The 27,404-nt window shown below is 40.6% G+C and overlaps 2 protein-coding genes across 10 annotated transcripts in view; one reads left to right on the top strand and one right to left on the bottom strand.

Moving 5' to 3' along the window:
• Positions 1-27,404, top strand: MTFR1L (mitochondrial fission regulator 1 like). 8 transcript variants are annotated; one of them, XM_081334998.1, is made up of 10 exons: positions 23-199; positions 1,244-1,329; positions 2,952-3,066; positions 3,673-3,773; positions 7,159-7,263; positions 10,646-10,755; positions 11,655-11,866; positions 20,108-20,420; positions 22,505-22,589; positions 26,139-27,403. In XM_081334998.1, exons 4-10 carry the CDS (start codon positions 3,759-3,761, stop codon positions 26,175-26,177), a joined length of 879 nt encoding a protein of 292 aa, XP_081191124.1. In that variant the 5' UTR covers positions 23-199; positions 1,244-1,329; positions 2,952-3,066; positions 3,673-3,758; the 3' UTR covers positions 26,178-27,403. The 8 variants fall into 8 exon arrangements, with proteins under 8 accessions (XP_081191130.1, XP_081191123.1, XP_081191129.1 ...); XM_081335004.1 differs by lacking the exon at positions 1,244-1,329 and having other exon boundaries at positions 1-199; positions 10,707-10,755; XM_081334997.1 differs by lacking the exon at positions 1,244-1,329 and having other exon boundaries at positions 1-199.
• LOC308672245 (membrane progestin receptor alpha-like) overlaps positions 22,986-27,404 on the bottom strand; it is a 45,566-nt gene continuing 41,147 nt past the window's right edge. For both annotated transcript variants that reach the window (XM_081334982.1, XM_081334981.1), the window contains exon 4: positions 22,986-25,607. In XM_081334982.1, the coding sequence (XP_081191108.1) occupies positions 24,670-25,607 (938 nt within the window). In that variant the 3' untranslated portion in view covers positions 22,986-24,669. The remainder of the gene's footprint in view (positions 25,608-27,404) is intronic.

The raw sequence follows: 27,404 nt of genomic DNA, 5'->3' as shown, positions 1-27,404 counted from the left end.
GCGCTAGGAGGGGAGCGGGGCGACGTTGGGGGGGCCGCGCTTGCCGAGCGGAAGGGCAACGCGGGAGAGTCGGGCAGCGGCCTTCGCGCTCGGGGGCGCGGGTCGTCGACAGCGCTTTCCGCGTCCGGGTCGTCTTCGCTGAGCGGCGGGGGACTCGGCTCGGCCTGACGGGACCATCGCCTCCACGGACGCGGCGCTGGTGGGGACCCAGAACCGTGTCAGGGGAACGTGTGAAAGGGGGAGGGGCGGCTTGTGGGCAGTGGGGGGGGGAAACTAAGGGGACTTTCTTACTCCCCCTTACTTTATCAGCCTCGTAGGCCCAAACCTTCCTACTAAGTACGAAATCAGAAGAAAGGACTCCTGAGCTGGTGCAGAGTGCTCTCCTGCTTCCCCTCCCCCGCTTCCGGAGGGGATGCCGGCTTCACTCCCCGCAGCAAAATCAACCAGGCTGGGGGGGGGGGGTTGGGGGGGCCCGCCCCTCCCATCTAGCTCCAGCTAGTGAGGATTATAATGTCTGGCCCAGGAATTCTGGGAGTTGAAGTCCACAAGTCATAAAAGGGCCACGTTTGAAGACCCAAGTTTGAAGACCCCCTTGCCGTTAGTCCGGGAAGGCTTATTAATTCCCGTCTGCAGGTTTGCCACAAAGTTCTCCTTTATTGTCATTATTTTTAAAATATTGCCTCTCCTCTCTTCCCTCCAATTCCCCACCCGCCCAAACCCTAAATTAATTAGATGCCTATGAGGGGCAGAGCTTCTTAAATTTAGCATCCCTTTTTTTATTTTAATCGAGGTAGCCCTGGAAGAAACTTTTTACTTTAGCTTTTTATTTGTTAAAAATAATTTTCTCTCCGTTGGCAATCCTATCTCCTATTTTTTTTTAAAAAAAAACGTACTCCCTAATTAAGGACATATAGAATGTGTCCTGCTTCTTGACATTAAAAATCTTTATATGGGTGTTTTTTCTAACTTTTATTCAAGCTTTTAAAGCTCATTACGTTAGGTAGATTATGCTTTGAAGGTATTTAGAATTGAGGCTGTGGTGCAATAATAAGTAATGAGTTTTTCCTCAAAAGCATTTTTCATTTTGCTATCTAGTGAAGTAGTAGTATATAGGAGACCAGAAAAAGGATTGTTCGGTGGGGTATGTCTGGAGTGATGTTTGTAGAAAGTAGAAATTGATATTAAGTTGTTAGCTTTGTAAGGACAAAGCTTTTCTACAGTTCTTCATCTCTCTTTTTGACAGTTTTCCATAGAGCGCAAGCTGCTGACTCCACAATAATTTACTTGGGAGAGCTTCAATAGAGTTAATTCAGTGTTGTCTTTTTCAGAGTAAGTGTACTATGATGATACAGTGTTTCTTTTCCCCTTAGATGGAAACACTGGTGTTTGAACCAGCTTTTTGCTTTTGTTTTCAGAACATTTAAACTTGAGAGAATTGGCTTTTTTCTGGGTTTTTCCCCCCTCACCTGCACACCCTTCCCTTACTACTCTGCACTTGCGCTAGCCATTGTACCCTTCCCAAGCCTCGCCATGACTCTCCCACCGCTCATGGACCCTCCCCATGCGCCCCATGTACCCTTCCTGAATCTCACCGTGCCTCCCTTGCTGGCCTGGGATTCTCTCCCTTATATGAAATAAAAGTAGAGGGCTTTTTATATACAATTAAGTTATATAATCAGAATAGTTATGGTCTGTATAAGGAGAACAGTAACAGTAGTGATGAGGCGTACAGCATAATGCCACCTCCACGAGACCGAAGCATTTAGGCCTCTTTACAGTGGTGGAACTAATTATTTCATTAAATGTCTTCCTTTTTCTTCTTCTTAGCTATGCATTTGTTAATAATGCATTTTGCCCATTCCTGCTGCAGAGAATGTGTCTTTGCATTAAGCGTCATAAATTTTGTCTGTGGATTTTGAAAAAGATTATTTTTTCCCTTGATTTTTAGAGAAGCTGATAGGATATAGTTGGATCAATATTGATTTCTGTAAAAAATGGTATTGTCCATTCCATGCGTCTCCGGAAAGATACTTTGGCCTTATATTAACAGTGCAAGCTGGGCAAAACAAACACCTTTTTCCCCCCAACTAAATCAGCTACTGAGTTGTCTTAAGCATTAGCTTTTAATTTCTGGTGTGTATTGTTGCAGTTGATCTCTTTGATTTTCCTCTTACTCCAAGCTGGGCAAAACAAATGCCAAAGAGCTCCACTTTCAGCATATCTGCATTATGCATGACACATGAACTGAGGATAGATAAGCACTAACTCTATATATGTCTCTGTCGAAATGACTTGTCAAGAAACTTTTGCTATCAGTGAGTTATCCTGGGGTGGCTGACGGTGATACCAGGAATGGCACATTTCAAACTCTGGAACCTAGTTTTGTGTAGATTGGAGAATTGACTCTCTATATTAGGACATATCAGATAATTACTGATTAATTTTTTGTAAAGTTTGCCATGATTAACAGAAACTGTTAATTGCCTCTAAACAGAATAGGAAATCTTATTTAGATGGCTAGCTCAATGTTGTAGTTAAACATGTTTATTTCTTTCAGTTAAACCTTGTGTTTATTTCTGTCTTATTTTGCTTTTTCCCCTTGTCAAGTTTTATAAAAAAATTGCTAACACTTGATATCTGTTTCTTTTTTTTTCATTCTTATGAGCCAAATCAGGGACTGACTGTGTTTTCAAAGCCAAACTAAGTAGTCAACATCTAGTGAAACTTGGTCAGTCTAAAAGTCCATGTCACAAATGGGGTTATCTGTCTTATCTGGTTGGTTTTAGGAACCAGATAATTGCATCACAAAGTCAGGTGGCTAAAGAGGGAAATGAAAGTATAACTTGTTTTTTATAGAACAGAATTAATACTTATGCATTTTATTTTCCACAAACAGCATTTGTTCATTTTCATATTCTTTAAATAAAGTGGTTTATGTTGTTATTCAACAGAATAATCATTATAGGAATAATCACCAATCTGTTCTGTAATACCTTTGGTGCATGGGATCTCACGCCACAGATCTTCCATTATGAGGAAAAGCTGAGCTCTCCTTCAGATTATCCGGTGAGTTCCATATTTAGGGAGGGCAGAGGAACCCCCCCCCCAAAAAAATGAAGTAACTTTATTGCAGTCATTAATTAGCATAAAAGATTAAATATTAATTGTAACTACAAGGTAATATTCTCTTTCACTTCAATTGGTATGTAAGAATGACAGTATATTTTCTCTAGTGAAAGATGACAGGTAAAAGGGGCAAAAGGCATGAAGAAATTGCTAATCTAAGGATTTTACTCTAATTTTTGTCTTTTATTTCAGTAATAAAATAGCTGCCCTCTTTCCGGGCTGAAGAGTGGCATAGCCTTTGTCAACTGAGGGACTTGTCTTACTACTTGAATGTTATCCTAATAGTTATGTAATTGAGCAGTGAATCAAATTATCAAGGGAACGTGTGTAATTGAGAGGCTGCGTAAGAGTCTATGAGGAATTTCTTTTTAAGAGAACAAGAAACTGCCATTTGTGTTTGGCAGACTATCAGCTGTTTCAGCAGCATCACTAAAGGCCTCTCAGGCCTTGCTTATCTTCTTTAAATAATTACCTGAAACAACTGTGAAATCTGCATTCATCCAAGTAAATAATCTGTGTTTGTAACAAGTCAATAATTTTCTTTAGGGATGAAATACTGTCCGGTTTATGTATAATTCTTGGGACTTCAATTTTTTCCCTGTGACTTATCTATACTTCTTGTATGGACAGAGATGGAAGCTGAATCAGTAAGTACCTGATTGTTTATTTTGAGAATACACTGTTACGGATTTCTTATTTATTTTATTTATACTGTTAAAAATGTATAAGCCCATCCACCTTTAGACAACTGTGGGTGGTAAAAAGTAAAAATAAGTACAACATTACAATGAAAAGAACACCCAAACACCGTAAGACAAGCAACTCTTAAAAGACAAATTAGCCTATTCTTCCAGGTATATTGCTTTAGAGAATGTCGTCCTCTAGTGGGTGAAATTTAATCTCCAAATCATTATTTTGAAAATTAAAGATACATGGAACCTTGTTTTGGTGTTCAGTGCATGATTAGCATCATGAAGCTGAGGCCTGAAGCTTCAAGCCTGCCATAGATGATTTTCAGGAACTAGACAAAAATATATTCGCACAAGCAATGGTGGGATTCAAATATGTGAACAACTGGTTCTCTGTGTGGATGCCACTTCCAGAAGTCCATTCTGGGCCTGGGCAACCAAAAATTAAGCTACCGGTTCTGCCGAACTGGTGTGAACCAGCTGAATCCCACCACTACATACAAGTACAAGAGGGCAAAAGTTGTGCAATCTTGCTGCCTCCCCTATTGTCAAGGCAGTCCCGTTTTATAACTTGATTTATTTGATTGATTGATTGATTATATGCCATCAGATCAGTGTAGACTCATAGTGACTACCTCAGTATATTTTCTCCAGGATAATCTGCCCCTATACTGACCCTTTAGGTCTTCCAGTGGCGAGTCCATCACTATGGCATTTGAATTCATCCATTTTGCTGTTGATCATTCCCCTCTTTTCTTCCATCCTTCCCAGCATCATAAACTTCTCCAGAGAGCCAGGTCTTTACATTTTGTCTCCGAAGTATGATAATATGTGCCTGGACATTTGTGTCTCAACTGGGAAATCTTGAGATAATTTTGTTTGATGATCTATTTGCTCTGTGCGCCTGTTTAATCATTGTGCCCTTAGCACGCCAGAGCTGGAGAGACTGAGCAACATTCACAGATGGCTTCTTATGAGGCACCTTGAAGCCTCTCCATCCAAATTTTATTTTGAGTACAGCTACCTCTTTTATTGGGCTAACTGCTCCCATGCCTTGAATGTTTTAGATTCTGCTCCAAATTGTTCTTTATATAAGGATTTCTCGCCTCCTTAAGGCTATTAACTAACTACAGCTAAATTGGAAAAAAACCAAATTAAACTATAGAAGATGCTTTCTGTCAATCCAGAATCTGATTACGTTGGGCAAGGTGGGAACAGTTTGGAACTGAGACAACATGTTCTGCTCTCCAGTCTTCAAATGACTGGACTTCTCCCCTCCTTCTCCTTTATGATCGGGGCAAGGCCAAAGGTCCTTGATCCCAGACAACTACCTAGCAGGTTGAGCCTTTTCTCAACCTGTTGAGATTTAGTATCTTGCCATCAGTGTTGCTGGACAGGAGACTAGGCATCCCGGGTCAAGATCAGAGTGACCTTGAGATAGCCACATGTGTTGTCCTGCCCTTTTCACACAGGTTGGCATTCATACCTATTCTCTCTCTCTCTCTCTCTCTCTCTCTCTCTCTCTCTCTCTCTCTCACACACACACACACACACACACACACACACACACTGCTGCTAAATTGTTCTTGCAGGTCAAACAAGGAAATGTGTTGTTTCTTCCAGCTGACAGAAATGTACACAGAAATCTCTGAAAACAGCTAAATTCTGTGCTCTTGCCATTGACATTTGGAGAGAAATTATTCAGCCCCCGCCATTCCCCATATTCCATCAGTTCAGCTTGTTTATTGCTTTGACCATAGAATATGGCAAAAATGTCCCAAATTCACAGGCCCTCCTCCCACACCACTGAGAATTTTGGCTCACTTCACTTTTATCTTTCAGTGTTTTATGTTTTATAGTGTACATACATATGCTCAATTGAGAAGTTTATTTCTTTTTATTATGCTGGTTTACGACCATAGTAAACTTTAATTATCATCATTCTCAAGTGAGATTTCCAAAACACGATTGTCCCATTATAATAATTACATGAGTTATCTCTAGTTTTTTTTTAATGTATTCTGATTGTACTCTTGTACAGGATCCCCAGTGGCACACCCAGGCCGAGTGTTGAAAAAGATTGCCAAAATGCCAATTACAGAAACTATTAAATTTTCTAAGATGGAGGCAGAGTTCTCTTCTTGAGTCACTTGCCATAATAAATTATTTTTAACATGTTATGACAGCATCCTATCACGTTATAATTGTTTTTTGTTTCGACAATACTTACATTTTCCTGCTTTATCTTAGCAATTTATATCGTCGCAAAGCATTAGGATAAAGAAATATCACTTGTTCCTTTTGTAATTCAAGGGCAGTTATAGAATTGTGGGGAGGCCTTCCAATTTCCACATTGTCTCTATTCCACCATTAATTAGTCTGTTTGCTATATTACAATCTACATACTAATGTTTCTGAAAATGAAATGTGTCTCATTTTTAAAGAAAAGTTCTGCAGCCTTTAAAGGTAAAGTAAAGGTTCCCCCACACATGCGTGCTAGTCGTTTCCAACTCTTTAGAGACCAATAAACAGTTGCAGAATAACTGTTTAAAATGATCAGGCACAAAACGACATGTAGCTAAAGTCCCAGGATGCACTGTCTGTATTTATAAAGCCAGATGTTTACAAATTCCTTAGTATATTATAAAGGTAAATCCCCTTTAAACAGAATTATCCCAGACCAGCAGATACAATTATATTATGGATCAAAATGCATTCCATGATGTTTCTTGATAATAGTAATAAAATTGTCTTTAAAACATTTTTATTTTGAATGGTTTCCTTCATATTTTTCTGACTGAAATAACTCACTTTGTGTTTGTAGAACCAGTAAACTAAAAAGTGGATGACCAACTGACCACCGGCTTTACTGTGTTAAACCTTCAGTTGATTTGATAAATGACAATTGAACTCATCAGGGTTGCAGTGGCTTGCTGCGATCTGCAGACAGAGTCATCACAGTGTTGTTGTGAAAGAATAGACTACTATACAACTTTACAATGGCAAGACAGATTTAGGATGCAAGTTTTGTAGCAGTCGGAAAGTTCATTTTGCACATTGGCCATTAATATCCCAATACATCAATGTATAAGCAGCAGGAAAGACGCTGTAAGCTGTTTGAGCAAACGAGCAATGCAATGAGTCACTCAAGTTCCATTGAGGGGTTTATCCAAACCTGGTTACTTCTTCCATTATTTTGTGGAGATAGTAAAGTTAGCTGCAAGTGCCCAGCAAACCTCTAAATGTATATTTAATGTCTTGCATGAAACTGGGGAGACAGTTTTCACAACTACTACTTATCTACTAATTGAATAATTTCATTTAATATTATATTGGTCCTCAGACAATACCAATTTGGCAGAACAAATCCTATGGTTCATCTCGCAGTTTTGTGAGAAGAATTGGAACAAGCCTTCCTTTAAAACCATGTCCCAGAGCTTCCTTCCAGGTAAAGTTGTGTATTTGTGATTGTGTATCAATCTTCCTGGTCATGGTTGTCCCAAAGTGTTTTTTTTTCAAAAAAGCAACTGGATTTTCTTGGCATTTTCTCTGAAAATATTTTGCTTCTCATCCAAGAAGCTTTCAAAATGGTTTCAAGGAAGAAAACACTAAGAAAGTCCAGTTGCCTTTTTGGAAAAAAAACACCTTTGAGATGTTTTTAATTGATAAAAGGTTGTTTAATATTTACTAATATGTTTGCAAATTTTTGGAAGTCCTAACTCTTGTTTATCATATAACTTTCAGATTCTATAGAAGGCCTTTAGAAGAAATGCAGCTACTTGCCAAAAATCTCTCTTTATTGACTGTAGAACAATGTTTGGTATTTGATGTGACAATATTTGCACAAGGTCATTCACAACCTAATCTTACATGCATTCTGGAGAACCTGGTCCCAGATTAGTACAAATAGGATTGTAAAAATAGGATAGTGTCTTCAGTATCAAATGTATTAGGTAACAACAAACATCAGTTAGGAAATCTTAAAGGGTTACTTTGATGTTAGAATGTAAATTACACAAAACCAGAAGGCACCCCTCCCATCCCAGCATTCTAAACAAAATGATCCATTAGTAATCATCACCAAGGCTTTAATATTGGTGTATATTATTCTATGGAAGGAGGCCAAAACCTGCTTTTGAGATTGTTTCCAATCTCAAAAGAACAGTGCATCTTTTCAGTATGTTTTTTTTACAAATTAGCTGCTATCTGTCACACTTTAGATGGCATCCACTGACCTTCCAAATTAAATGCTGTTTTTAAGCCTGGAATCTTCTGAGATTTTAGTATTCCAAGATTTCAGTATTCTCATATTTCATGAGATCACAGGATTGAGAAAGAAGAAATTGTGTGAGATTTAACAATCTGAATAGATTTCATGTGATCATTAAAACATTTCATGGGAGTAAAGAACAGTGCCTTCCAGGGTTGCCAACCTCTGCTTGTGAAGACAAATATATTTATAGAACATTCACTGTTGTTATCAATCTGTTGTGGTTCCAGGATTCATTTATGTACACAATACTTGCATAAGAGTTGCTTCTCCAGCTGGAATGAAGCTTTCGCAAAAATAATTATCTTACCTCTTTCTTATCATTCGCATCACTGTAGACTTCAGAGGTCATGGGTCACTGTGGGGTGGCTTTTCTAGCTTCTTACAAAATACACATGCTAGGAGGTTTTGTTGAATAGTGTGCAAGCACCTCATGCAAAGATTGAATGCTCTGGGCTCACGTCTATTAATGTCACGATTGTTTCCAACCTCAAAAGAACTAAGTGCATCTTTTCAGCGTGTTTTTGCAAATTAGCAGCCTTCTTTTCCATCAGTCCTTTTTGTTAGTTTATAATATAAAATACAAAAGCCTTGGTGGAGCAGTGGGCTAATGCCTCCTTAAGTAACACCAGCTGCCTGCAATTAGCGCAGGTTCGAGTCCCACCAGGCTCAAGGTTGACTCAGCCTTCCATCCTTCCGAGGTAGGTAAAATGAGGACCCAGATTGTTGGGGGCAATTAAGCTGACTTTGTAAAAATGCCGCTTGGGGTGTGTGTGTGAAAGCCCTAATAAGCAGGCATATACATAGAATGAAGGCTACTGCTAAGCTTGTAAGCTGCCCTGAGTCTTCGGAGAAGGGCGGGATATAAATGGAATTAAAATAAATAAATAAATAATAAATAATAGGAAAAACGAGGGAAAAGGGAAAAGTGTAGAGAGGAAGGGGGGAGGAAGAAAAGGCATTAATTTCCAACTCCCTTTGCTGCAGTAGAATAAGAAGTAGCATCAAACCTCAACTTTTTACTTTTACATAACAGTATGAACTAGCCATTTCTATAACAGATCTATCTAATCAGTAAAACCCAAAATCGAAGTTTCATTTTTCCCCCCACCCCAAGCACAAAGTCTAGAAGTGGTTTCCAAGTTGAAACAAAAGTATTTGTGTTGTTTTCTTTTATCAAAGCAGTCAATGTAGCCATCTCTGCTAACTCCCATCAACTTTTGCAACCATTCCTCCACTCTGGGAGTTAAGGGGTCCCTCCATTTTTGTGCATAAACTAATCTTGCTGGCCATCGACATACATAACATCAAAGTTCCAAATTTTGTTTTCCAAGTCTTTTTCCATTAAACCCAATAACATTTTTCATTTTATCTTTATATTCACTTTGAGAATCTTCTGTATTAGAATATGCATCCTACTCCGATAAATCTTTGTTTTATCCCCTGTCCACCATAAATGATAAAAAGTCCCTTCTTTACATTTGCATTTCCAACGTTCATTTGAAATACCGTTATACATTCTTGATAACTTACTTGGTTATCGATTGTTATTTTACAACAATTTTCTTTTAAATTGCAATTTAATGTACATTTTAAACCTTGCGTCCACATGTTCTCCCATTGTTCAAACTTTACATTGTATCCAAAGTCCCTTGCCCACAGTTCATCACTACCGCACAGTAGGATTTCCAGTTCATTTTTAACAGAGTCAGACCCATAGTTCTTTTTCTCTAATTTAAATCTTTCAGTTGTAAATATATAAACCAGTGGCAGACATGTCCTTCGGAGTCTAGCTCTTCTTTAGACTTGAGGACAGGATGACCAAAATTAAATACCATAAATCCACCAGATTAGCTGCTTTCTCTAAATGACCTTCATTTACTTGCCATCCTACAGAAATTGTCCACACGTGATTTTCTCTTAAGAGCAAAGTCACCGCCATCCTGCTGACAGTTGAAACAGGAGAGCTAGTGCCTTCTCAAGGGAGTTTTGCAAAAGAACAAGGAATTTATTATAGTCACAAAGACAAATAAAGCAAACAGAACAAGCCACCCTCTCCCCCGATCTTCAAGAGTCAGTCAAAATATGATCATTCTCAATCAACGTTGGCCAAGATTTGTGATTACTTAGAAAAAGCAGGCAGTGAGTGACAGTTGAGCGGCGTCAGCGTATATCATCTTATTGCCTGGGTGTGCAAATGTGGTGTGCCCTCTACCGATGTTTTCAGCTACAACTCCTATAAGGTAGCCAGCAAGATCCCCTAGCTTAACAATATCTACCAAAGGCGTGACCAGCTGGAATCCAGGACAAGAGAATGCCTGATTGAGAGGTAAGGATGTCCCTGTTTCAGATTATGCTGCTTTTCTAGATTCACCAGATAATAATAATGTAGGTTTTCTGTACCCTTGTTTAATTTGGCAGACGTAATTTCTAGAATTCTAAGCCAACCTGGGCCCAAAGATGAAGCAGGAATTATTTATAAAGCGAAGACCTTCCAAAGAACAGTGCTAAAAAAATGGTGCTGAGCTAGGTAATGAGGTTGCTGTCTTCTCTCCTCTAGCCACTACCAGACATTTCTGATTTCTATTTCAATGACACCCCCCCTGTTCCCACTCTGGCAGATGTTGCCTGGATCGCCTCCGATGATGAAGAAACATATGCCAGAGTCAGGTAGGTCCCTACGCCTTTTTCTACTCTTTTGAACTTCCCCAGTGCAGGAATTAAGACAGGGTCAGTTTATGTTTCTTCCTAATGTTGTCTTCTTGTCCTAGACTTGTGCTTTTGTAATTGTTGTTGGATAGCTTCTCCTTTGTGGTCTCCTAATTAGACAAGAGAGGATCTTGGGCAGGATCAGGGGTGACTATGTGCTTTCATCATGACTGTCCAGCGGTCCATATTCTGAGGTCAGGAGTTGATTCTGAGTGACTGTGGCTGCCTTGCATATGGATGACCTCTTGGGAGAATCTTCAACAAATGCATCTTATTCCAGAATCGCCCAGCAGCTGCAGAAGCCAGGAAAAGACATTGCTTTAAGGCATTCCCAGCAGGTGCTTTGTGTGCCTCTAAAGCAGTGATGGCAAAAGTTTTGTGCTCAGCACATCAAACGCCCCGAGCCCAGCCAGCGCTCCATGTGATCTGCCACCTACCCCTTATCTTCAGGAGACGTTCTCTTTCTGTTGATAGGCCTTCATTCTCAAAGCAACTTTGGAGAAGGCTCTTTGGCAGCCTTTGCTACCTCTGAAAACTGTGTAAAAGCATGCCCTGTACTCATGCCACTTCCAAAGACCCCAGAGGCTATACAAGAGCACACCTTATTCTCATGTCCTGTCTGCGGCCTCATTCAAGAACGGCGTGTGCTTTTGAGAATAGTTGTTGGGAGCGGGTTAATGCTAGTATGTCACCCATCTCGTGGTGTGTCACCTTTGATACGTGTGTCATAGGTTCACCATCACAGATTTAGAGGTTCTGTGAAGCAAATGCCCTTTGCATTGCACAGCTCTTCAGTTCAGGCTAGCTGTTTTTTGTTGATTAAGGTCAGTTTCACTGAATGTTGGGTTCTTGACTTCTAGGACAGACACACGTCCACTGAAGCACAGATGGAAACCTACTCCATTCTTTGTTATTCAGCGGAATGCTTCGGTCCCAAATTTGAGAAAGCAAGAAGAAAAATTGTTGGCTCTGAAGAAACCATGTTTACCTGCCTTGAGTCGGACCACAGAACTCCAGGAAGAATTGAGTCACCTGCGGAGTCAGATCGCTAAAATTGTTGCTGGAGATTCAGGTAAATGTCCAGCAACTCAGTACTGAAAGCCTCATACTAAGAAATAAAAGCGAGCCAAAACGTCTACACTTTACAGATAGTCCTTGATTTACAACCGCTCATTTGGTGACTTTGAAGTTGCAAAGTCAATGAAAAAGTGACTTATGTCCAGTCCTTGCACTTACGAACATTGCAGCATCCCCAGTCATGTTATTGAAATTCAGGCCTTTGGCAACCTGCATGCTATTTACAACGGATGCACCATCCTGGGGTCATGTGTTTAGTATCTGCGACATTTCCGTGTTCAACAAGCCTGTTTTACCTCTGCATCCTCTTGTAATTTAAGAACCAATTTACTGTCTGTCACTAATTTAGAGATTAAACTCAGTGGGATTAACCTTTTATAATTTATAAACTATTGTAGTGTATTTTAAAGTTGACACTCTTTTAGTTTCTTTCCTCTTTGGAGACGCTGTGATCTGGGCCTGGAATAATTACAGCAGCCTTGTGATTTAAAAATTATCTAGTTGGCTGCTGGTGATGAGAGACCCCGTGCAGGCACGTGAGTGGGTTGGCACAACAGAGACAATGCTGGGTTCCTCTCTTGCCAGTCTGTTTAGTGTCTGTGCCAACTTAGCTGCCTCTGAGGTCAAAATCCATACTGGAGCTATTAAACCCTGTTAGCTAATCATATCACTGCCCTCTTACCTGGGACTTAACTTACAACTTGCTTATCCACTTGAAAGCAGAAAAGGTGAAAGAATGGAGAAACAACTAGTATGTTTAATGCAGCTGTAATGCGGTCACTACAAACAACCTACCAAGCAAGAGGTTTTTTTTTTAAATTTTATTAAGTTTATTGTTTAAAAACATTGGACACAGTACCAGCGGGCTGACAAACCTTCTTGTCTACAATGTTCAAATATATATATATACATGTATATATGTACATCAAAGATACACTTAAATACACTTAAATTACAAATCAGTGAAATAACACAATATTTAAGACAATGAGCTAGTCTGTAAAACCTATTAGAGACCTTTCTTTTTATCCCTCCAAAGATACAATTTGTTCCAAATTCTATAATAATCTGATTGATCTTTATTCTTTAGTTCCAAAGTTAGTTTGTCCATTTCTGCGCAATCCCAAATTTTCCTAATAACCTCTTTTTCTCCTGGGATCTCATTCTTTTTCCATTTTTGCGCAAATGACATTCTAGCTGCTGTGATAATATGGATCGTCAAATATAGCACATCTTTAGGATATTTCTCTTTCGTAATTCCCAACAAGAAAAGTTCTGGACTAAACTCAATATCTTGTTTTAATATTTCTTTCAGCCAAATCCAAATCATTCTCCAAAATTTTTGTGTTTTACTGCAAGACCACCACGTATGGAAGTATGTGCCTATCTCTTCAGAGCACTTCCAACATTTGGGAGATGCTGTTGTATACATTTTTGCTAGACGGGCTGGGGGAAGATGCCATCGATAAAACATTTTAAATAAATTTTCTTTATACGATGAGGCCAGTGTTATCCTTTTATTTCTGTCCCAAATTGTTTGCCAAGTACCTAAGTCAATGTTATGTCCTAAGTTGTTAGCCCAAATCAACATGGGATCCTTCACTTGCTCTTCAAACAGCTTATATCCCAAAAGCAATTTATATAATTTCTTTATCTGTTTGGAGTCTGGGCCCAATAATATTTTATCCAATGCTGTTTCAGAGGTATATATCCCCCATTCTTTTTTATCCTTCCTAAATCTTGATTGGATTTGTAAGTAGGCCCACCAATCGAGTTTTATACCTTGTAATTCTAGTTCATTCCTAAGTTTCAATTCCCCCTCCTCATTCATAATATCCTTGTATGAAATTATGTTACCCAAATCAAATAGATTTGGGTAAACAATCGCTTCAAGGGTGGATAGCCAGACCGGTACTTTAGTGTAATTGTGAGATCTAATTTTTTTCCAGGTATTAAGTAACGCTTGCCTGATCCGATGTTTTTGAAAATGTGAGAAAAGACCTTGTTTCTCCGTCCATAGGAAAGCATGCCAGCCATATTGCAAATCGTGACCCTCTAAAGTTAATAGTCTTCTATTTTTCAAAATTACCCATTCTCTAATCCAACTCAGAGCCGCGGCGTGGTAATATAATTCCCAGTCTGGCAATCCAAAACCCCCATTTTCCTTCGTGTCCTGTAAATATTTCAATTTAATTCTTGGTTTTTTCCCCTGCCAAACAAAATTTAATGATAATTTATTCAAATTTCGAAAAAACTTAGAATTGAGTTGTATTGGGATATTCTGAAACAGAAACAGGATTTTAGGCAGAATATTCATCTTGATGACAGCGATTCTTCCCAATAATGAGAGTTTTAGGTTTCCCCATCTTTCCAGATCACCTTTTATTTGATTCACTACATTATCATAATTATCTTTTTTGAGTGAGGTGCATCTAGCCGTAATATTAATCCCTAGATATTTTATTTTCTTGACTATTTCTATATCCATGATTCCAGCCAAATTTTCTTTTTGTTTATTAGTCATGTTTTTAACAATCATCTTGGTCTTATTTCTGTTTATTTGCAATCCGGCAACCTCACCATATTTAGATAGTTCTTCCAATAGATTTGGTCCCGTCTGACATGGATCCTCCATAATAAAAACCAGATCGTCCGCGAATGCTTGAAGTTTAAAGGTTTCCTTTTTAATGGTTAATCCTTTTATCTTTGGGTCATTTCTTATAATTCTCGTTAATACTTCAAGTGTCAATATAAACAGCAATGGTGATAAGGGGCAGCCTTGCCGTGTTCCCTTTTGAATTTGAAACTTCCTAGATGCATCCCCATTAATAATTATTTTTGCTTCCTGGTTGTCATAAATTGCCCTAATTATATTTATAAATTTTTCACCCATATTCATGAAGCTAAGTTGTTGGTGCAAAAAAGACCATTTAACATTGTCAAATGCCTTTTGGGCGTCTAAAAAAAGTAATGCCATCTGCTGTCCACTATGTAATTCATAATACTCCAACGTATCTAATATTATTCTAATGTTGTGCTTGGTGTGTCTCTTAGCGAGAAAACCATTCTGGTCTACGTGTATGAAATCGTTCAGAAATCGTTTCAATCGTTCCGCTATAATTGATGTAAATATCTTATAGTCCGAATTAAGAAGTGATATGGGTCTATAATTTTGGATTAATGTATGGTCCGTATTATCTTTCGGGATAAGGGCTATGTTTGCCTCAGACCAAGATTTAGGCGTTCTTGCGCCTTCTAATACTGCGTTAAATACCTCCACTAGGGGTTGTGCTAAGATATTTTGTAGTTCTTTATAGATTTCTGACGGAAGACCGTCAGGGCCCGATGCTTTATTGTTCTTTTGTGCATTGATAGCTTTTATCACCTCAGATAGCCGAATTTCCTCGTTTAGCATATTTCTGGTATCTTCTGTGACCTTGGGTAGTTTGGCTTTTTGAAAATATTCCTCCATTTTCTCCACACTTGCCTGGCTATCTTCTTTGTATAAACGCTCATAAAATTCCTGGGCTGTGATTTTTTTCTCCTCTTCCTGGTGGAATATTCTCCCTTCCTCATCTCGTAGTTCGCGAATCCAGTTTTTTTCCTTTTGTTTTTTCAATTTATATGCAAGCCAACGGCCCGGTTTGTTTGCATTTTCAAAAAAGTTTTGTTTCGTGTTTCTCAGTTGTTGTGCTAATTTCTCTTTGTCTAAAATATTAAGCTTGCGTTTAATCAAGTCCATAGATTGTTTGATATTCTCTTTTTGTGGATCTTGTTGGAGTATAACTTCTAAACTCTTATATTCCCCTTCTAATCTTTCCCGTTGTTGTCTTTTCCCCTTGTTCTTGTATACCATATATGCCCTCGCTACCCCTCTCATCATTGCCTTGGCTGTATCCCAATTATTTTGTACTGAGGTGTCTATAGCTTTATTTTCCTTAAAGAAAAAACTTAGTTCTCTCTCCATCTTGGATTTAAATTCGTCTTCTTTTAAAATTGCTCTTTGTAGCGTCCATCTGGATATTTTTTTGGAGCCTTTCCAGCTAAGTTTAATAGGATTGTGATCTGCCCAAGTACCTGTCGCTTTATGCACCTCGTCTATTTCAGAACTAATTTCTTTCGTCATCCATACCATGTCTATTCTAGACCATGAGTTATGTCGATTGGAGTAGTATGTATATTGTCTAGCCTTACGATTTCTTTCCCTCCAGACATCTTGGATATTTAGGTCATTAGCCAAGTTGAGAAAAGATCTCGGTAGAGTTCTTCTTTTCTTTTTCCTAATCGTCTTACCCATATAATCCAAATTTATATCTAGGATAGCATTAAAATCTCCTATTAAGCAGATCTCCTCACAATCAATGCTACATATCTTATTGTGAAGTGTTTTGAAAAACTGTTCTTGGTTATGATTTGGAGCATATATCTCTACCATCATGACCTTCCTATGATTTATTACAACCTCGACTATCAGTATTCTACCCTCTTTATCGTTATAGATTTGTTTTGCTATCAATTTTGGGTTTACATATAATGCCACTCCTCTCTTTTTCTTGTGTCGGTCTAAGGAAACGAATAAATTCCCTATTTTTGGTTGTACTAACAAATATTTTTGTTGTTCCTTTATATGGACTTCTTGAATTGCAACGATATCCAATTGTTGGTGAATAAGCCTATTAAAAAATTTCCGCCTTTTCACTGGCGAATTCAGTCCATTAATATTGACAGACATAATACTACACTCACCTCCCTTCATCTTACTTATTTCTGGTTTTTGTAGATCTCGTGATTCGGGGCTCTCTCTCTTCCTTGTCTCTGGCTCCATGTTTCTCTGTTAACTCTCCAGATTTGTTCCTTCTATCCTCTGTTGCTAAGACCTTCCCATCCATTGCTACTCGTATTGTATCTCTTTCTCTTACCTCCCTTCCATCTTGATCTTCTAAATCTGCTTCCTCTTGGCTATGAAAGTGGAGTTTGTAAAAATCTTCTGCCTTCTCTATCGTGTCCAGTCTATGCCTTCTATCCTGCCACGTGACTAGAATACCCTCTGGAGTTAGCCATCTAAAGTTTACATTTTCCCTAATTAATTTAGATGTTAAGAATTGATAGCCACGTCTCAGATCCCTCATCCTTTTAGGTATCTGTTTAAGGATGGTAATTGGTTGGCCCCGAAATTCTAATGGTTCCTCTCTAGATCTATGCAGAAGCTCATCCCGAATTGATTTTTTAACTAGCCTTACATGTACTTCTTTTGGGAGGTTGTGCCTTCTCGCATAATTAGTTTGAACCCTGTATGTTTCGTCAATTTCCGCCAGCATTTCCTCCTTCCCTACACCGAGTGCCTTTGCCATTAGTTCTGCCATCATAACCAACAAATCTTCCCCTCTTTTTTCTTGAACATTTTGGAAGCGTAGATAATGAGCAGCCTTTTCTGCTTCCAGAAAAATGACTGTTGTCTCTAACTCCTTATTAGCCTGAAGAAGTGTTTCATTTAAATCATCTACTCTCTTTTCCTCTTTTTCCATTCTAGCTTCCATATCTTGAAGTCTTTGTTCATTTTTGACTAATTGTTGTTGAATCCCTTCAAATTTATCATCTATCGCTTGGATTTTCCCCTTTAATTCACCAGTATCGTTTCTTATTTGGCCTATTTCTCTCTTCATCTCCTCATGGTTTTTGGCCATTACCTCGTGTAAGTTTTGCAAAAGGGCATGTAGATCTTTAAAAGAATTTGAGTTAGATCTTTCCCTTTGCAGCATATCCTCTATAGATTTCTGATTGGAGGGACTTGAGGCCATCCCTTGTCCCTGTGTTGCCGCCTTTTTGCCAGCGCTAGGCTTAGTTACTCCCGAAATACTTGTCATGTTTTCCCGGTTGTAACACGCGTTTTATCAGTATGTAATACCCTGAATCTTATATAAACCTTTTAACTCTATGACAAAAAGTATGTATAACAGTTACAACCAGATACTTATTACCAACTAAGCAATTTATATAATAGAATTCTATAATATATATGTCTGGATATATTCAAAGTCACGTTCTTTTTTTCTTTTTTTTCTTTTTTTTTTTTACCCCGTTTCCGGCGCAGAGGTTAACACCTTTTCCGTCTTCCTCTACTGTCAAAGACCAGTAGGTGTCCCACTAAACAGACCTCCAATTACTAAATTGCTATGTCAAATGGCCGCCCGTAACAAGTAGAGTAAAATTTCAAAAGTTTCAAAAGTTCAAAATTTACCAGAATAGACCAGGATAAACCAAGCTGATCGCTTTCCACGCCCGACAATCAAGAGTTCAGTCTCCAAGGCTCCAAGATCAGACTTTGACCTGTTGTATTTTATCTCCAGCTAGAATGCAGTCATATAGTCTTCGAGTTTCCTTTTCTTGCTACTTTTGCCAAACGCCTCCCTCGGGACTTCTATTGCCGCTTATACCCTCTCCGTGAGGCACCCACTTCAAACCAGTACCTCTTTCTCAAGCGCTTCCTATTATTTCCAAATGTAAATATTCGGATATACTCTCCGTCAGCTCCGCTCTACCGTTGTCCCGCTGAGTTCGTGCTAGCTCCGTCCCTCTGTCAGATCTTCATGTCGGCCATTACTGGCCTCCTTCTCCCCGGTTCGCTCGCATCAGACTTTCTCCGGATCTCCAACACGAACCGCCGCTCATGAAGGTTCTCCGGGCTGCCTGCAACTTCGGATGTCCCTACAGGACCTCCTGAAGCTCCGAAAAGCCCCCACAAACACTGGGTGAGAGGTTGTGCGTGAAGAGAACTCCGTTCACACAGCCGCCCGCTCTGACAGCTGGCTCCGCCCCCCCAAGCAAGAGTTTTGAGAGCTTGCTCCTGAATCCCATGTGGCCTGCAAGTGTTGCCTTTCTAGGCTGAAAGGCAGGCTTTTCTGGTTCCAAAAATTATTATAAAATAATTTTCTTGTTCTTGTGTAGAGGCTGTTAAAACAACCTATGAGTAGAAACTGCTTCTGGCATGCAAAGCAGGTAGTCCTAGTTTTTACTTGGGGGAAAAACCTCTTTAGTGTGGTGTTTCGTGTCTCTGCCTACCTGGGGCTGATAACTAGGTTCTTCTGTTGACCTTGTAAGACTGGAACCATAGACTCTGGATTAGGGTTCTTCAGTCTCCACAACCTTTAAGACCCATGAACTTCGACTCCCAGAATACCACACATCTTAAATTTGCTGAGGTTGAGAAACACGCTCTCCATACGATCTCTCACATGACTGTTCGAAGTTATGATGGACTCGAAAAATGGTTTTCTTATAACCCATCCTTAAAGCTAGGATCGCTGCACCATCTCCACGGCTGCATGATCACATTTTGGGCACTTGATAACCAGCTTGCATTTATGACCAATTGCAGTGCTGCATGGTCACGTGATCGCATTGTGTGACATTGCCATTTTCCAGCAAAAAAAAATGCCCACTGGATAAAATAGCTTCACACAATCACATGGTTCGCTTAAACCAGAGGTAGGCAACCTTGGCTCTTTTATGACTCGTGGACTTCAACTCTCAGAATTCCTGAACCAGCCATGCTGAGGGGAAAGGGCGAGGTTTCCAAGCTGAGCCGTGCTGGCTCAGGAATTCTGGGAGTTGAAGTCCACGAGTCATAAAAGAGCCAAGGTTGCCTACCCCGGCTTAAACGATCACAATATCGTTTTAACGATCATCATAAAAACAGGTGTAAAATAAAAGCAGGTCATGTGGTGCCTGGTCCAAAATTGTGGACCGATCTCTGGTCGCAAGTGGAGGAATACTGTAGATATTGAAAGCATTTCTGCTTAAGAGTTGCTCGATATAATAGGAAAGCATGGGGTGGAAAGGGTCTGTAACCCTTCTGTTGCATTATTGGGGGCTGTTGAGGAAAGCGGGAGATATAATGCTGTTGGTGAAGAAATATCAACCAAGGCAAGTGGTTAGCATAGGTTCTGCTGCAAGAGAAGCTATGCAAGGGCTGTGGTGGCGCAGTGGTTAGAATGCAGTATCGCAAGCTAATTCACTGCTGACTGTCAAGAGTTCGATTTTGACCAGCTCAAGCTTGATTCAGCCTCCCATCCTTTTGAGGTCGATTGTTGGGAGGCCATATGCTGACTCTAACCCACTTAGAGAGAGCCATAAAGCACTATGAAGCAGTATGTAAGTCTAAGTGCTATTGCTTTGCAAGAAAAAGGCCCTGATATGGCAGCCAGTTCATGTCTCCTTATATTGTTCTTTTTTTCAGCTTCCTCTTCATTAACACCAGAGTTATTATCTCCAGGAAGTTCAAACGTGTCTTCTCCTTTGCCCTGCTTTGGACCCTCATTCCAGTCTACAACTTCCTTTGTCATTAGTGACATCACAGAAGAGGAGGCTGACTTAGACAGTCCCGAACTTCCATCTGTTTCCATGCTTTGCTCTGCAGCTTCTGAATGTTGCAAAGCCGACCCAAAGGATTCCGACGACGACGACACAGTGTCTCTCTCAAAGGCCAGTAGTTTTGCAGATATGATGGGCATTCTGAAAGACATTCATAGAATGAAACAGAACAAAGACTCGTAAGTCCTTTTCTTTGAATTTGTACCCGTCTAATATTTTGGAGGCATATATTAGTCCAAGCAGTGAATTGCATGTGAAGCACTGTGCCTTAATTTCCAAAACAGCAGCTAATCCAGATCATAGTATGGCTGCATCCACACAGCACCTGAACCTGGCTGTCAGATTAATCCATTTTCTAAGCCTGCACAAATGCATCACATCACACAAGTTAACCAAATGAGTTGCCCAATGTGCTGAACTGCACCAACAGAGTTAAATTAGACCAGCTTAGTATGTACCATAACAGCTTATCAGTTTCACTTTGGCCTAGCATACTGATAAGTAGGCATTAATGTAGTAGCTGGCTGTTAATTTTTCCCTTCCACACAACCGTGATTGTTACGACACCCTTATGCGTGATCCAAGTGAAGGTTAGATTATTTAAGGGCAGACCACTTAATTTTATTTTTTGTTTTTTTAATGAAGGAGTGTGGACCTGTCTTCTGTTGATGATGACATTAGGAAGGAGAGGGACCTACCAGATTAAAAGAAACATTTGGTTGAATATCATAGCTCTTGGGTTTAGAGTGGGTTTCCTTAATCTCAGCTTCTGATCTTTCAAAATGGCCGATAGTCCTTGATTTACAACTGTCCAGTTAGCATCATTTGAAGTTCTGATACATCCCCCAAAGGTACTTACAACCCAATTCCAAAGTTCTGATGCACCACACACACACACACACACACACACACCTGCGATCAGATGCACTTTAAGTGCTGGCCCACATTTACAGCTGTTTGCAGAATCCCACAATCATGTGACCAGATTTTACAACATTTTTGCTGAAAATTGGGTCCATTATGGTGGTAAGTCAAGGACTATCTGTAATGTATGGAGCAAAACAGAACTGAAGGAAGGGTGGAGTTCTTTGGATGCTTTTCCATAATATTAGAGCTTAACATCAATTGTATTTTAAATTCTCCTGGCACCTTTTAATGTGCTCATCCATTGGGATTCTTGTTCTTACCTCAAGTTAATTAAACCGGTAAACAGAATTACCTCAGTATCAGGGGAAAACAGCTTGAAAACTAGAGCTGGAACAGATGTGAGAAACACATTATAAATAAGAGAGCTCACATTTAAATATGCTTAATTCCAAACCCCCATGTCAGTCTTTAAGCAGTGAAATTGATTTCCTGGGAGTTGAAATCCATGGGCTTTAAAGTAATCTGAACAATATGGTTGCTTAATGCAGGTTTCACCGTATTATTTTGTGGTTTTGGATTTTAGGGCAATGTATTTTTTGTAACCCCTTTATGGATTACTGCCTTGTCATGGCGAAGGGGCTTGCGTAACTCAATGAAGTTATGAGCTATGCCATGCAGGGCCACCCAAGACGGACAGGTCATAACAGAGAGTTCTGACAAAATGTGATCCACAGGAGAAGGAAATGGCAACCCACTCCAGTATCTTTGCCATGAAAACCCCATGGACAGTACCAAAAGGCAAAGGCCTGGAGGAACGTTGTCCATGGGGTCGTGATGGGTCGGACACGACTTTGCAACTAACAATTTTTTGTGGCCATTGACCATAAATATTCCATTTTGGGAGCTTAGGGGCTTGCCTCAGTCTGAGTCAGTTAGTTGGGCTTGGTTGGCCAGTCTACACCATTGGCACCTTGCTCTGAACACCACTTTCCAGGAGCCCCTTCCCACATTCATGTTCCACTCCATGGTGGCCCAAGGGCAGCAAAGAGGCAAGGCTTCACCTGGGATGATATGGGAAGAGAAGTCTCTGCTGGACAACGAAAAGAAGGAAAGACTGTTGCAGGCAAGAAAGTAGGGAAGGGAAAGCTGCCTGTGGAATTCTGGGAGCTGAAATCCACAGGTCTTAAAGTTGCCAGTGTTGAGAAACATTTTGTAGATTTTATCACCTTAGCTATGATCTTGGGGGAAAAATAAACCACTCTGGTAATAAAATAGTTTGATGAAAAAGCTGGCAGCTTATTTTAGAATGTTGGTAAATAATTCAGGAACTACTGCAGCTTATGAAAAGTTGCCCATACTCTTATGTAACATCCTTCATCCTCTATCTTGCTTTTAGGAACAGAAGTATACTGAAAGAAGAGGATCCTGCGATTCTTATAGCAGAAGTTTTAAGAAGGAAATTTGCTTTGAAAGATGAAGATGTAAATATGAAAAAGAACTGAGAGTTATATTCATTTCTTATGTTAGTATGCTTCTTAAATTTTTTCTCTACAGTGGTTGCCTTCCTTGAACATTAAATATCCTTTAGGGGTTAGGCTTCCTGTGTGCTTTTGTGCAAAAGGAACACACTAAGTGAGAGAAACTGACATTTTGCTGGGGGTTTTTTCCACACAGCCAAATGATATAACTTTTTTTTAAAGGTAAACCTTTTCCACATTCTGAACTGAAGCAGTGAGTACAGATTCTTTTAAAGTGGGAATTGCCAGTGGCTGACAGTGATGATTTTCATTAAAAAAAAATCTTTTCATAGTCTTGCTACAGATCTGAAGCCTGTGAATACTGTTTTGAGTCCCAAGATTTGTTTTGTAAAGGTAATTTCCGAACAGTTCTTATTTTATGCAGCCTCTCTTCACAACCAACGTTCTTCAAACAACAGATATATAGTTGACTAAAGATGTAACCAAGTGTCTAAATCTAAGCATTGAATCTAAGCATTGAATTTAAAATCTGTTTGCTGCTGATATACTAAAGCTGTGCAGCAGTGCAAATTTGAAAGTACACTCAGAGTCCACCTGTCAACACCTCCTTGAAGCAAATACATCTACGGTGTTGCTGGCGCATGTGTGAAGCCCACCTATGTGCGCTCCGAAGTATCTTTACCCCTTTGAATTCAGGCTGCTACCCAGTCTTGTAATTCAACTCTTGAAAACTAAAATTCCTATCTTTCTGCATGCTTTGCTCTTTGCTTTAAGCTTAGGGTCAAGCAGGTGGAATTAACACAAATGGAAGAATAGCACATGGTCAGGTTTGTAGTGAGAAGGCACCAAATAACCTGTGAATTTGATAAGATACTTTAGCACTGGGGATGGTCAGCACAATTCAAGGATGGCTTGGTCTTTTGTGCAGGCAGAAACCAAGAAGCCTAAAGGAAGCCCTCAGTTGCCCTCCCCACAAGAATTTGCAAAATAACTCCTTGGACTCTTGCAGCATCAGGCCACGGCATTTTTAAAGCAATTTGAAGATCTTTTCTAGTGCTTGTCTGCATGTTTAAAATTATTACCACTAACACTAACCTTTCAGCACCTCCTGGCAATTTGCAAAAGTGTGGAAAAGTTTTTGCAGTATATTTTAAAAGCCTTTTGAGCACTGGCTGATCCTTTGTCAGCAGCAATTGTAGCATGATTGTTTCTGATGCTGCCACTGTTATGTAGGGGAACCATTTTGGTTTAAATCACTAACTTCAACCCTCAGGGAATTTATATCACTTTTTTCCCATGGCGCACAAAACAAGCTTCCACTTTACCCATTCTTTTCCCACTCTTAATATTAATATTCTATCAAGCTATTTAAAGATATTGTAAAGCCAGACGTAGACAACCTGGTACTTTCCAGTCATCTTGGGTTGCAGTTCCCAAAAGCACTTGCCATTAGCCTGAGGTTCAGGCTGATTGGCATTCAAATCCAAAGCCTTTGGAGAGCATCAGGTGTTCATTGGGGCAGAACAACTGTGAGTTCTGTGCAAACTCATTGGTTGGAGTTCTTTGTAAACATACAAACTGGTGTTCTAGTCTTAAACATCGCGTAAAAGGCACAAAGTAGACCCATCTTTGCAGGCTGGATCTTGTGGATGTTGCATGGATCAGGTGCACTAGCTGCGCAACCAGGCAGGTCTGCTATTTTTTTTTAAAGGCACCTTTCCCCCCCCCTCCATTTTGAGGCAGCGAGCACTGGTCAGCAATACCAACTTTTTAACGGTGCTGTGGCTGATGGGTCTAGTTTAAACCCATCTAAGCCAAACTTTAAGCTACCTGAATCGAAAGCTAGTCGACTCTGATCTCCTGGAACAGTTCTAGAGCAGCCTGACGTCTTTCTAGGACACCAGGATTAAGCTTGCATTCCTCCGTTTCTTTTATTAGCTCACACATCGAAGAAAGCAGGTTGAACAAAAGAGGCTAGGTGTGTGACACACAGCCACAGGCAGTATACAAAAAGGGGCCCTTTAAGCCAGGTTTGTTTTGTAAGGAGGCACTGAGCCGGTTTATCTCACAGAGCAATTACGGTTTAGTGTTTAATGACTTTATTGCCTTCTGAATCCTCTGTGAATAGCAAGTCATAACATGACTTTTCACTACGTTCTGCCAGAGGAGAAGGGCTCCTGCCCAGAGACCCGGAGGGGCTACGGTCTCCAGCCCAACCATCTCTAAAGCAACTGTTATTATCGAAGGAGCTTCTTACGGGGGTCCTTTTGCCCCACAGGAGCTCCTTTGGTGAGGACCGCTCGCTTTCCTCGCCACAGCGGTGCGAAATTACTCTGTAGCCCTCTGAGTCCTGCGTGAACAGCCACTGCGTTGAAGCGAGGGAGCTGTTCTCATAGTTAACAGCGTCCGAATACTTTCTACAGAACCCAGATGCGGTTTGGTTGAAATCCCTCAAACGCGCTGCTCCCGGCAGGTTTCCTTCCGGTTCAGGATCCCTATTTTCAGAGTCAGAGTCGTCCACAAAAGTAGCGCCCGCCCAGGAGGAAAAAAGGGGTCTGCGCCGTTTCCCTGCAGTCATTCTTCGGTTCGGGATTATTTTAAAACTTGGGCTTCTCCGAGAGAACAAAGCGGGTCTCTCTTCAATTTGCCAGCCGCCATTTTTCTCCTTCAGAGGGGACACAGGGACCAGCTGCTGCTCGAGGCCCCCCTTTACTCCCAGGTGCTGAATGAGATCTGTAGTTAGAAAGGGCCCCCCATCTGTTAGGGGGTCTTCCTCCCGAGCAACTCGGAGGGTGCCGGGGTGGCTCTGGGCTCGAGCAGGGAGAGAATTGCCAAGGAAAAGACGGGAGGCGTTTGTTGGCTTTGCAGGTTGTGTTCGGCCATCTTGCAGGCCTGATGGCGGAAGGACAGAAGCCAGGGCGGTAGTCCTTTTCCCTCTAAGCGGTTCAGAGTCTTCTAGATAGACAACGCTGTTTGATCCAGAGGTCCCCAACTGTTTGTTTTGGTCCGTGTTCTTTTCCCCTGCCAAAAACAATGGAATCCGAGTCAGCCAGAGGTCAAACACGCAGCCTTTATACAGCTTAGCAGTCCTAGGGAAGTGGCAGGTGCAGCCCTTTTACTTCAGGAGCCAAATACGTGACTGAGGAAAAAAATGCTATAAATCCAAAATCCTATTCTTAGGAGAGGTTCATGCTCCATCTCCCAAGAGTCTGCCTGAATCTAAGAGATCAGATGTTCTCCCTATTAGTCAGATTCCCTGCCCTGGGAGGAGATCCTGTCTCCCTGTTTGATTTACTGTGGCTTTCAGCAGCTTTGCCAAGACGTGGACTTAGGCAGGACCGTTGGTGATCTGAAGCTTGTCTAGGAGGGGAGAATAATTTAATTCAGGAAAAAAGTGTGCCTTAGCCTCCGTGTTTAAAAGAAAAGTTTTGGGGATGTTTGTTGTTGCAAAAACATGTCTGGCTAACCAGCAAAACAGATAATACAAATACTGATCAGGCTCTTGTTCTAACTAGTGCTGTGCCTGAATGATCAACCTGTCTTTCTTAGTAGGTCTCAATTATTCCCTCTCTTGCTCCTCTGTGGAATTGAAAGAAACAACCAACCAAGAACTGTTACCTAAAGAAAAGACTTGAAGAAAAAAAAAACTTCAAAAGTTGCTGCTTTCCTCAATTACCTTTTCCCTAGTTTTTGAAGTGATGAAGAAGTAGTGAAACAGGAGTTGTTACATATCTTTCACACCTTTTAGTAGTATTAATGCAGTGGAGAGACAAAGTTTTTGGGATGACATTGTGAGTTTTGTATGTCTTTGCAGTGAAGAGTGCAATGGAAGTAGCAAATAATAAATCCTCTTATACAAAGCCCTGCAAATGTATGTGCAACTCATTTGAACTTACTACTATGTAGCCTTGAAAATGTGCAGTGACTGTAGCTGCTAAAAATCTGGGATGAAAAAGATGACCACTAGATGGCACTAAAAGGTTTACCTTTATCTTTTTTGCTGCCATCTACTGGTGGGGCTTTTTGCAACCCTAATATCAGCGGCTCCCAACCTTGTCTATACTTGGCACCCCTAGAACAGGGCTTTTCAACCTTTTCACCAACTGTACCACTTTTAGGATATGGCAACATCCGAGTACCACCAGTCGCCTAGCAAGGTGTCAAAAACTTGATGACCAAAAGAAAAAAAAAGAAAAAAAGAAAAAAGTGAAGTACAGGTAGTCCTCGACTTACAACAGTTCGCTTAGTGACTGTTCAAAGTTACAATGGCACTGAAAAAAGTGCCCCCAAGCCACAACCGAGCAAGACACCTGCCTGCCCACCTGACGGCATGCTTCCTACTGTCCGAGGTTTCCATTGTTGTGAGCATTTCTGTTGAGGATTGGCAGCGGGGATGGGATGGGGGGTGTTTGGTTTTTATCCTTCCCGTCGACTGGGTGGTTGCAGCAGGTTTTGGTCACTTAAACATGACCCTGGGACACTGTGACCGTCATAAATATGAATCAGTTGCCAAGCATCTGAATGTAAATCACAAGACCCTGGAGATGCTGCAACATTCCAGCTGATCAGCGCTTCTTCTGGGCTCAGCAGAAGCGCCGGGATCAGCGCCGAGCTCCAGCTGGATCCTGGTGCTTCCATTGAGCCCTGCAGCTGCAGCCGTCTCTCACTCGGGCTTGTGCGGTGCTGCCACTGGTTCAGCTCATTCCCCTCCCCCCGCTACCACTTTTTTAGGATGGTCGCGTACCACCTGCCAGGTGCCAATGTACCACAGGTGGTACCCGTACCACTGGTTGAAAAGCCCTACCCTAGAACACTTCT

This window comes from Vipera berus (assembly GCF_964194415.1).
Source record: "Vipera berus genome assembly, chromosome: 9".
Classification (NCBI taxonomy): domain Eukaryota; kingdom Metazoa; phylum Chordata; class Lepidosauria; order Squamata; family Viperidae; genus Vipera; species Vipera berus.
This window is presented reverse-complemented; position numbering and strand designations above follow the sequence as displayed.

Excerpts from the sequence above, each read along its gene's own strand:
- MTFR1L (XM_081334999.1), top strand. Across the intron at positions 7,264-10,645 it reads GTCCCAGAGCTTCCTTCCAG|CCACTACCAGACATTTCTGA; the intron begins GTAAAGTTGTGT and ends TCTCTCCTCTAG. Across the intron at positions 11,867-20,107 it reads AATTGTTGCTGGAGATTCAG|CTTCCTCTTCATTAACACCA; the intron begins GTAAATGTCCAG and ends TCTTTTTTTCAG.